At 37.5% G+C, this 11,828-nt stretch overlaps 2 protein-coding genes and 1 long non-coding RNA gene across 6 annotated transcripts; 2 read left to right on the forward strand and 1 right to left on the reverse strand.

The window, feature by feature from the left end:
- Window positions 1-485: 485 nt before the first annotated feature.
- On the reverse strand, window positions 486-1,620 carry LOC125192713. Its single transcript, XR_007171459.1, has 2 exons — window positions 828-1,620; window positions 486-764 (listed from the first exon to the last, which is right to left on the reverse strand). It is a non-coding gene; the product is annotated as an uncharacterized LOC125192713 (long non-coding RNA).
- Window positions 1,621-2,933: 1,313 nt separating this feature from the next.
- On the forward strand, window positions 2,934-4,993 carry LOC125193492 (putative F-box protein At1g32420). 4 transcript variants are annotated; one of them, XM_048091289.1, is made up of 3 exons: window positions 2,934-3,078; window positions 3,509-4,175; window positions 4,308-4,993. In XM_048091289.1, exons 1-3 carry the CDS (start codon window positions 3,007-3,009, stop codon window positions 4,895-4,897), a joined length of 1,329 nt encoding a protein of 442 aa, XP_047947246.1. In that variant the 5' UTR covers window positions 2,934-3,006; the 3' UTR covers window positions 4,898-4,993. The 4 variants fall into 4 exon arrangements, with proteins under 4 accessions (XP_047947246.1, XP_047947244.1, XP_047947247.1 ...); XM_048091287.1 differs by having other exon boundaries at window positions 3,509-4,993; XM_048091290.1 differs by having other exon boundaries at window positions 3,013-3,078; window positions 3,541-4,993.
- A 3,622-nt stretch (window positions 4,994-8,615) lies between these two features.
- LOC125195480 (F-box protein At5g49610-like) lies at window positions 8,616-9,920 on the forward strand. Its single transcript, XM_048093625.1, has one exon. The coding sequence runs from the start codon at window positions 8,616-8,618 to the stop codon at window positions 9,918-9,920; it is 1,305 nt and encodes a 434-aa protein (XP_047949582.1).
- Window positions 9,921-11,828: the final 1,908 nt, after the last annotated feature.

The raw sequence follows: 11,828 nt of genomic DNA on the forward strand, positions 1-11,828 counted from the left end.
TATACTCCCAAACGAGGCCTAACTTTCATTTATCGAGACATGGAAATGGGGTACACTAAAAAGACTTATGGAGTAAAAAACCCCCCTCCGTTTTGTATATTGGGGGAACTTTTGGACAAAGTTTTAAAATGAATGTTAGGGGGTTAAATAAATAAATAAAAAGTAAAAAGAGAGGAAAAGGTAGAGTGTCACTAAGCACTTAATGGGGCTATATGTGTTTGATTATGTGAAAATGTTGGTGATCTATATACGTGTTAGGGTGTGAATAATAATAAGTGATATGCATTTTACTTTGTATTCCATCCTATTGGTTTACGAAGTGATATATTGTAATACCCGCATCTTTCATTATCCTTTTCGTTGATGTTTAATGTCGAACTAAAGAATCTTCACTCTATTGCTTCGTTGTTTTAAATAAGAACTCATTACTTACTGATGCTTAGTGTTGATAGTTCGCGAAACAAAACTTTGAAGTGAAAATCAAATGAACTAAACAATTGGAATTTACATTGTAGAATGTCATGAATTTTCGAATAGCAATTCTTATACAATAAACGAACAACTAATTTTCAAAATACTACAATACTTAGAACAAGGCTTCCAATAAAGGAAACAAAGAAAGGGAAAGATAAAATGTGCATGGAACAAATGGCATCGGGTCTCTTCTTCCGAGCCGAAAGTTGCGGCCCGTTTTCCGATCAGCCGTTGGGGCCAGGGTATCAAGCTGTCCTGGACAGCAGCTTGGCAACCAAGCTTTTCTCGACCTGCAAGGTAGAGATCAGTTTTTGTCCACTAAGGATCAAAAGAAAACAAAAAGGGGCTCTTACCATAGGGATGGAGACAACTTTTCTTTAGTTATAGATGACCAAAGAATCACCATAAGAGGCAAGTCAGCCCTGCAGCACCTTTGGCACAACAGCCACCTGCTTCTCTGCACAATCAAACAATTCCAATTACTAACTAGTACTAGGTACCCATAAAATACCAAGTTGCAGCCATGAAGGAGAGGCAGTGTGATCACTAAAAGTGAGATTTACTGCAGCATAACAACAAATGGTACAACAACCATTTAAGGCCTCACGAGTACACCACACTTCGCCTATAAACAACTCCACATCACCTTGAACACCCTCCTACACATCAAAAAATTCAGCAAAACTCTAGGGAGAACCAAGAACAAGCAGTAGCAAGTGTGAGAGGGAGAAAAACTGAGGCCAGAGGCAGAGTTTCTCAAAGCAGCCGTGAGACCGAGAGGTAAACACCCCCACACCCCAACACATTATCTTGCATCATGTTTAGAACAATCACAACATAGTACAAGAACTTAGTGGCACAAGTGTAATTACACTAATTTCAGCCTCACACAAGTAGCAAGCTTTAATAATCAAGGGATCAACATTCTTAGCCAAACACATAGGGTAATTTCAGATTAGTAAAGCTCCAACTCTTGGAATCATAGAAGCGACACTTAACATAACAAGATGAACAAAGATCAAGCTCATTCCAGGGAGCTAATGCTCCCTCCAAAATCAACTTTAAAACACTTTAATCAAGAGCTCCAACATCACATGGCTACTGCCCAAGCTTCAAACAATTATATTATGTAACGAAAGAGAGTAGTAGAGCTTAGCTTCGGGATCAAGAGTGGGACCAAACGGGGCTGTCCAGCTAGGGCCAAATGACGACGGAGCCCGGTGAACTGACTGTAACGGCGGCGCTGCTAGAGCAGCAGCGTGAGGTAGCGGCGACCTAGGTCTCGAACCGAAAGGGGGCAGAGATAGGTGTCGCGCCGTAACGAAGACGGCGGCGCCAGTTTTGCGCTAACGGGCCGCACCCCACGCGGCGACAGCCGAGCGGGCGGTAGATGGGCTCGACGACGGCGAATCGCTGTGTTGAGGAGTCCAAGAACAGAGAGAGAGAGAGATGGAGCAGAGGTGGCGGCGGAGCTCGCCGCGTGATAGCGGCGACACCGGCACGTCGTCGATCCAGAGCTGGGGGCTGGCGACGTTGCGGTGAGGCGGCCGAAGAACTGGAGCTAGTGGATGAGATTTGAAAAGGCGACGGCTATGGCGCTCCGGCGATAGGGTGAAACGGCGATTTCGCCGAGAGCCCAAAGTAGCATGTCTTCATATGTGCTATTTTGTCTTGGACTCTTCCGCTGCAATCTAGAGTTACGTGCTAGAAAGCTATGAACTTAGTCTTGATACTCTGAACACGTTTTGACTATGTACCCATATGCCTTTGATACTATTGACTTAAGTGATTTCATCCTTTTTATGTTGTCCCTTGATTATCGAGAATTGTTTAGTCGCGAAATAGCTACGCTCACTAGCACTAGGGAGTTGTGGTCGTGACAGAGTGGTATCAGAGCAACGTTCTTTCGCTCTGGACCCAAGAACCTTCTTTTCAAGCCTTAGTCTAGAATGATAGTACTAGACTAGAATAGTACTAAAATGGAAAGCTTAAAGGGACCCAACACCTCGACTCGTCACGTTCAACTGCAGCAATGAGGTAAGAAAGAAGTTCTTACCAGAAAATTTTCAGTTATTCATGAAAGAACTTGATAAGAGGAAAAATGATTTCTTTCTGAAGATGTTGTGAAAACATTCAAGGTTTTCAAGGAAAAGCATGTAAATTTCAATTTTTCCTATGAACTATGGAATTTTCAAGTTTAAAATGTTAGGTATAAGGGTGTCTTGAGACAAATGCTAAAGTATTATTAATTACGCATGCTCGATTATGTGAAGTATGATGATAGATTAAGAACTTTTAGAAAGTTACGAAATGACTAATGCATGCGAACATAGTATGCCTAAGAAGTACATTAGGCTGAACGCTCTTGAACAATGATATAAGTTGATGACTTCCTTTCCGCTTTCCTAAGCGATAAAACGAACAAGTATATGCAAGTTAGGGAAAAACCCTAGTTTTGTTTTCAAAATGAGGAAATATAGGTGAATGGGTCTTAAAGGGGAACCCACACCTTTTCCTCTACCCTATCTCTAAATGCCGAAATTTACAACTACAGAAGGTAGAGGCTGCCTAAGCTGTGTATCGCAATTGAAACCCTCTCACAAGGTAATTGAATTTGAAAGCTTCGCATTTCTTCTCTTGTTGTCTCTCTCGGTGAAACCCTCCGGTGACGCAAGGTATTTCTGCCGCTGGAAATTGATTTTTTGTGCTTGGTTGTGGCTGGAAATTTGAATTGAATTTGAGATCTATCCAATTGGTGTTATATATTTAGCACTACTTTTTTGTTAATATGGCTGGAAATTAGAATTGAATTTGAGATTTTTGATGTTTAAGATTTGATTTTTGTGGGTGTTAGTTGCTGGGCTATATCTGTTTTTGGTGAATATAAGTAGCTCAGATTTGTTAGACGGTGTTGATTGTTTAATCTTTCTATTTAAGTTATGATTAAATGAAAAAAAGTACTACTCCTAAAGATTGGATTTTTTTTATTTCTATGCTTGTTCTGCATCTGCTAATCTCATAGTACCATTTTCAGTTATTGATGAAGATCACTAACTTTTTGGAAAGGGATTCTGCTATACGTGTGTCTCAGTGTGGCATAATGAATAAAAATTCCCCTGCTGCACTCAGAACAAGTTACAGACCTTTCGCCCAAAAGGATCGGTTGTGGCATTTAGCTGTAAGAAAACAACGGAAACGGCGTGTAGCTCTAAGAAAAGAATGGAGACAGTTCTCCAAAAAGGATCTATTGCAGCGTTTATCTGTTATAAAAGAACAGAAACCAAAAGATAGCTGTGTAGCTGCAAGAAAAGAATGGAAACAGAAATATATTTTGGCAACAACCAAGGAAGATCGGTTTGCAAATCTACCAGAAGAAATCACGAAAGAGATCTTGGGAAGACTCCCGATTCTAAGTGTTATGACGTGCAAGTGTGTTCTTAAATCATGGCGCCATCTTATTGAGGGGGATGAGTTTGGGATGACGTATACTCCGAAACCAGGCCTAGCTTTCGTTTATCGAGACATGGAAATGCGGTACAATGTCTGCAATGAGGCCTTAAAGCCACTCTTCCGATTCGATTCACCTTCTCACGTTCAATTTTCAGCTATGAACCGTCGTGTTATAGTTGCTTCAGATAATGGTTTGCTTTCAGCGTGGGATCGATGGGCTAAAGTTCTATTTATATGCAATCCAATGACTCGTGAGTATGCCGAACTTCCTCCTATATCTACTAGTATATATACTTCCTTTTTTGGCTTTGGAACGAGCAAAATAAGTGGACAATATAAGATTTTATATGGTAATGAGTATAGTTGCCATGTATACACTATAGGTAGAGGGGCAGAGTTGTGGAGAAGCGTCGCAGCAGCACAACCAGGTATCAATAGCATGAATCGCGGTTGTGCTGCATTTTTGAATGGAAATCTTCACTGGTTGGCATATGATTCGGATGATAATTTCTTCGTTTGTTGCTTTGATATTGAAACTGAGCTCTTTACTAGTTTTTCAATTCCTTGTGATTACAATGGCGAAAGCCATGGCAACAATCAGCTATATATTTTGGAGGGTCGGCTATATTTATGCAATATTTTAGATCGGCAGCGTGTTGTTATTTGGAAAATGAACAACTACGGGGATGAGAATTCATGGATAAAGGAATATGACTTCAACTTGCCCAAAAAATTTACGCATATGTATGTGCTCGAAATTTTGGCGAATGGTAACTTGTTTGCAGATACAAGTGCTTGTTCTTTGTCCTCATGGGATCAACTATTTATCTATTCCAAAAACACCGGTCTTGGGAGATATGTGACAAGTTATAGTTCTAAACACACTTCTTCTAAACTTGCTGTTTTCACCCCAAGCTTGATTTCGCTCACAGCCATGGGGTTTCATAATGTTCAGTCACTAAGCTTTAATTAGTCAAACATAAGAATTGATTGTTATGTATTTTGTTTATTTATATGATTCTTATTTACTGAATCATAAACTTCTCGGTTATCTATCAAATTGTCATCATTTGTGGTTCAACAAATTTCCGTATTGCTCTATCCGCACCAGATTTATAGTCACATTTAGTTATGGCATGAGTTTTAAGGAATTGATGGAGTATGTAATTAATGAAGTGAGATGGTGGAGTGTGTAATAAATTAAGTGAGTTAGTTGAAGGTGAGTCCCTTTTTTACTTTTTTGGTTTTTTATTTTTGTTTTAGTTTATTTTAATCTAGATAATGGCATTTTGATGTAATTTTGATGAACAATGAGGAAAAATTGTATGACCAAATATGGAAAATTCTAAATGTGACTCTAAATGTGGGACAGACTTTTATGGCAAAATATGACTAAAACTGGACAGAGGGAGTATATTACATTGGCTTTGATTATAGCTCACAAAAATTGTTGTTAAACTTTTCATCATTCTTTCTTCAGTTTATATGCTTGTACTAGTTCGTTGCTTTCTGTTAGCAGTATTTCTTAAACCTTGTTGCTTTCATTAAGATCTTACTAAGACTCCCCATTAGGAGTCTGATTGAGGGGGATGAGTTTGGGATGTCGTATACTCCCAAACGAGGCCTAACTTTCATTTGTCGAGACATGGAAATGGGGTACACTGTCTGCGATGAGGCCTAAAAGCCACTTTACAGATTTGCTTCGCCCTCTCACCATCAATCATCTACTCTTTACCATCGCGTTGCAATTGCTTCAGCTAGTGGTTTGCTTTCGATGTGGGATCGTTATATAAGACTATTTATATGCCATCCAATGATCCGTGAGTAGTTGAGCTCCCTCTTCTATCCGAGGACATAATTACATGCTTTTTTGGATTTGTAATGAGCAAAATATGTGGGCAATATAAGATTTTATACAGTGATGCCTATTGTTCGTGCCAAGTATACACTCTCGGAAGAGGCATCGGGTTGTGGAGAAGCGTCGCAGCAGCTGCGCCGGGGATATGTATACAGCCTCGTGAATCTTTTTTATTTTTTAATGGAACTCTTCATTCGCTGTCGTCTGATTCGGAAAAAAAAATTCTTGGTTTGTTACTTTGATTTGGAAGCTAAGGTGTTTACCAGTTTTTCAGTTCCTTGTGATCATAGCGATAGCTATGGTAACAATCGGCTATATATTTTGCAGGGTCGGCTATGTTAATGCAATATTTTAGATTGGCGCCGAGTTATTATTTGGAAGATGAACAATTATGGGGATGACAGTTTTTGGATAAAGGAATATAGCTTCAACTTAGCCACCGGGCATTCATATTTGTACGTGCTTGAAGTTTTGGCGAATGGTGACTTGTTGTTCACAATAGCATGTGCTGATTCTTGGTCTATAATTCATGATCAACTATTTATCTACTCCAAAAACACTGAAGCTATTGTGACGTATGCGATGTATGTGACATATTGTAGTTTGGAACAATGTTAATTCTTCCAATGTTGTTTATATGCCAAGCTTGATTTCACTCACGACCATGGGATATCATAATGTTCAATCGTTAAGTTTATTAAGTAAACATGCGGTTCAGTTGTACTTTAGGTGATTGGTGCACTATTTTTTGTTGTAATAGTTATCATGTATTTTTAGTTTATTTATGGGCAAAACACATCCTTAAGTACTTGTACTTTGATTGTTTATTTCAATAGATCCTTATACAATTTTTTCGTTTTAGTAAGTCCTTGTACTTTTATATTCGATATATTTCATGCAATCCTTATTTGACAGAACCGTTAACTTTAACGTTATAAAATTACATATCATATATTTATTATTTAAATATATTCTACCTAATATCTAATTTGGAAAATATGAACATTATAAATATAAAAAAAGGTAAAAACAAAACGTAAAAAGTAAAGAATTTTCTAAAAACGAATTGAATATTGGAAAAAGAAATTTCATAAGAGAAATAATTATTACGACTAATTTATTCAAAGAATGTTCGCGTGTAGGTAGGGTTATAATGTTTGGTTAATTCTCAATTCTTTGGTTAAAATATGTGGAGATTATATGTGTAGGTTATATTGTTAATAAAATATTTAGTTCCATTGATCGAGGAATTCTAAGTTTTTTCTTGTTTTTATCTCTTTACTATGGAGCAACACTAAAACATTATAGAGTGGGATATTTTGTGCACGATTAATGAACGTGTGTAAGTGTTCACATCAATACCACATCCAACATTTTCTGTATCAAAATTTAAAGCAACATTTAAAAACTCACTACATTGCTATAATCATACTCACTTAGAAAGGAATCACCCTTTCCAAATAAAGTAAAAAAATATAAATATAAAATGTAATCCGATAATAGAAATAGAGAAAAACCAAAAAAGGTATTGATAGAGAAAGAGAAAAGTAGTAGAGTAACCAATATATCTGTGAAAGTCTTTTAGAGCATACACTATAGGAGAGCCGCGGCTCCCTACAGTGAGAAACATGGGCGTTGGTGGCCCGAGCGCGGCTCTCCTATTGCAGCGGCCACCAGCCGCAGCTCTCCCTATTTAAATTTTTTTTCTTCTTCTTAATTTTATAAATATACCCATTTTTTTTATCCCAATCGTACACAAATTCTATAAATATACCCATTTCCCCCATTTTCTTAATTAAAATATACACAAATTGAAAAAAATACTACCACCGTCGCCCAAATTTTGACACAGTTTACCATTTCGGTCCGTCCCTGAAAGTTTGACATACTTCATTTTTTACCATTTTTGGTAGTGGACCCCATATTTCACTAAGTCATTCATTCTCACATTTTATTTAAAGTTAATACTTTAAAAGTAGGACCCATATCCGACTAAATTTTTCAACACACTTTCCATTACATTTCTTAAAACCCGTGACGGGTCAAACCATGTCAAAATTTGGGGACGAAGATAGTAATTTATTTGGTGGCATGGGCATGTCCACCATAGTGGAAAATAAGTTTTTGGTGGCTTGGCCTGGCCAACTAGTGGACACCCTTAAGAATCTTTTCTTGAAAATTGACCTATATTTTTGGTAGTACAATAAATTAGGGAAGGGAGTGAAATTGGCATAATTGCAATAACGGACAGTTAATGTCGCATTCCAAATGTCGTGCTGATTATAATACGTGAATAATTAGGAACCCGAATAATTAGGGGCTAAGCTTTCGAATATGATAGGATTGAAGATATCCGTAAGGTGATTATCCAAGATTGCATCAATATGATTTATTTATCTCTTACATCAGTTACATGCAATATAGGAAGAAAAAAAAAATTAGGGGCTAAATATTTGAACACAAGGTATTTCTACCGCTGGAAATTGCAATTGAATTTGAGATCTATAGATTTGATGTTAAATATTTGATTTTTTGTGCTTTGAATGTGGCTGGAAATTTGAATTGAATTTGAGATCTATCCAATTGATGTTAAATATTTAGCACTACTTTTTCGATAATGTGGCTGGAAATTTGAATTGAATTTGAGATTTTTGGTGTTTAAGATTGGATTTTTGTGGATGTTAGATGCTGGGCTATATCTGTTTTTGGTGTTGATTGTTTAATCTTTCTATTTTATTATGATTAAATTAAAAAAAGTACTACTAAAGATTGGATTTTTTTTATTTCTATGCTTGTTCTGCATCTGCTAATCTCATATTTTTCTCAGTTATTGATGAAGATCACTAACTTTTTGGAAAGGGATCGGTTGTGGCGTTTAGCTGTAAGAAAACAACGGAAACGGCGTGTAGTTCTAAGAAAAGAATGGAGACATTTCTCCACAAAGGATCTCTTGCAGCGTTTATCTGTTATAAAAGAACAGACACCAAAAGATAGCTTCGTAGCTGTAAGAGAGGAACTGAAACAGAGAGATATGTTGTTAACGACCGAGGAAGATCTGTTTGCTAATCTACCGGAAGAAATCACGGAAGAGATCTTGGGAAGACTCCCGATTCAGAGCGTTATGACGTGCAAATGTGTTCTTAAATCATGGCGCCATCTGATTGAGGGGGATGACTTTGGGATGTCGTATACTCCCAAACCAGGCCTAGCTTTCGTTTATCGAGACATGGAAATGCGATACAATGTCTGCAATGAGGCCTTAAAGCTACTCTTCCGATTTGATTCACCTTCTCACATTCAATTTTCTGCTATTAACCGTCGTGTTATAGTTGCTTCACCAGCTAATGGTTTGCTTTTAATGTGGGATCGATGGGCTAAAGTTCTATTTATATGCAATCCAATGACTCGTGAGTATGCCGAGCTTCCTCCTATATCTACTAGTATATATACTTCCTTTTTTGGCTTTGGAACGAGCAAAATAAGTGGACAATATAAGATTTTATATGGGAATCAGTATAGTTGTCATGTATACACTATAGGGAGAGGCGCAGGGTTGTGGAGAAGCGTCGCAGCAGCACAACCAGGTATCAATAGATTGAATCGCGGTTGTGCTGCATTTTTTAATGGAAATCTTCACTGGTTGGCATATGATTCGGAAGATAATTTCTTCGTTCGTTGCTTTGATATTGAAACTGAGCTCTTTACCAGTTTTTCAATTCCTTGTGATTACAATGGCAAAAGGAGAGGCAACAATCGACTATATATTTTGGAGGGTCAGCTATATTTATGCAGTATTTTAGATTTTCAGCATGTTGTTATTTGGAAAATGAACATCTACGGGGATGAGAATTCTTGGATAAAGGAATATGACTTCAACTTGCTCGAACAATGTGCACATACGTACATGCTCGAAATTTTGGCGAATGGTGACTTGTTTGCAAATACAAGTGCTTGTTCTCTGTCCTCATGGGATGAGCTATTTATCTATTCCAAAAACACCGGAGCTATTGGAAGATATGTGCCAAGTTATAGTTCTCTACAAACTTCTTCTAAACTCGCTGTTTTCACCCCAAGCTTGATTTCGCTCACAGCAAGCTTTCGCTCACAGCCATGGGGTTTCAGAATGTTCAGTCACTAAGGTTTAATTAGTCAAACATAAGAATTGATTGTTATGCATTTTGTTTATTTATATGATTCTTGTTTGTGGTTCAACAAATTTCCATATTATATTACATTGGCTTTGATTGTAGCTCAAAAAAATTGTTGTTAAACTTTCCATTATTCTTTTTTCAGTTTATATGCATGTACTAGTGCGTTGCTATCTATTACTGCCTCCGTCCACGAAAATTCGTCCCGGTTTGACCGGGCACGGATTTTAAGAAATGTAATGGAAAGTGAGTTGAAAAAGTTAGTGGATTGTGGGTCCTACTTTTAAAGTATTAGTTTTATAATAAAATGTGAGTAGGAATGAGTTAGTGTAATATGGGGTCCACTATCAAAAATGGTAAAAGTGAAATGGGACAAATTTTGGAGGATGGACGGAAATGGAAAACTGGAACAAATTTTCGTGGACGGAGGTAGTATTTCTTAAACCTTGTTGCTCTCATTGAGATCTTACCAAGACTCCCCATTAGGAGTCTGATTGAGGGGGATGAGTTTAGGATGTAGTATACTCCCGAACGAGGCCTAACTTTCATTGATCGAGACATGGAAATGGGGTACACTGTCTGCGATGAGGCCTTAAAGCCACTTTTCAGATTCGCTTCGCCTTCTCACCATCAATCATCTACTCTTTACCATCGCGTTGCAATTGCTTCAGCTAATGGTTTGCTTTCGACGTGGGATCCATTATATAAGACTCTATTTATATGCAATCCAGTGACTCTGTGAGTACGATGAGCTCCCTCTTCTATCTGAGGACATAATTATTTACACGCTTTTTTGGATTCGGAATGAGCAAAGTAAGTGGACAATATAAGATTTTATACGGTGATGCCTATAGTTCGTGCCAAGTATACACTCTCGGAAGAGGCTCGCCTTTGGGTAGATGACGTCACATGATGTATTTTAAACATAATTGTTGCAATGTTTCTAATTTTAATAGAGTAAGGTAAGTCTAGATCGATTTATATTCACCAACCTTTTCTAACTAAGATGAAAAATCATGTAAAATATTAATAAATAATATAAACTCTACTTTATTATTTTGATAGGGCCCCGTCTTACATTAATTTGTAAGAAATCCAAAGTCAATATCTCACGATCCAACTATAATTTTTTGTCACGTCATTATTCTTCTCGCTTCAATTCTACGCCTCTTCCGCGGGCAAAAATATTAAAGATCATTTCTACTATCAATTTTAGTTGTAAAATTGAAAATGATGCCAATTATGACACAGAAAATTCATTCATTTTTTATAGATATTAAAAATTATAAATCCTAAAAAATTTTAAAACCAAAAAAGGAAACTATTTTTTTTGCTTGATAATATTGGCTCGGCATGAACTCGCCCATTTCTTCTCCTGGGTCGTAATTGAAGAAATTCGTTCTACATTAATTTAATTGAAGTTTGAGAGTAATATAAAGTGTCGTAGAATGGATATAATAGATGAAGAATCAAGTAAATTTGGAAGCAAAATATATACTCCTACCCATGGGCGGAGCCACGCTGGGGTATGGGGGGCCCAAATATATACTCCTACGGTCCACCACATATAAAAATATGGGGTGTGGTTCAGTATGTCACGCACAATTCGTGTGGCCCGACGCCTTCCCCCTTCCATGAAACCACACCGGTCCCCCACCCGACGCCAACGACCTCAAACCTGCACCACAACCTCTTGTTGGGCTGTGGATGCCCTAAACATTGAGCCAACATCAAATTTTACAATTCTTTCCACTCTCATTTGTGTAATAATAGATTTTTTAATGCAGCAGAAAATCTAAATCAACTAAGTGAGTGTTCGGTTGGCAAGACTAAATCTCATGATTAAATGTGTATCATGTTTGGTTCATAAGATTGACCCCCACTACTTAATCTTAGAT

The sequence above is a fragment of the Salvia hispanica genome, chromosome 6 (genome assembly GCF_023119035.1).
Source record: "Salvia hispanica cultivar TCC Black 2014 chromosome 6, UniMelb_Shisp_WGS_1.0, whole genome shotgun sequence".
Taxonomy (NCBI): Eukaryota; Viridiplantae; Streptophyta; class Magnoliopsida; order Lamiales; family Lamiaceae; genus Salvia; species Salvia hispanica.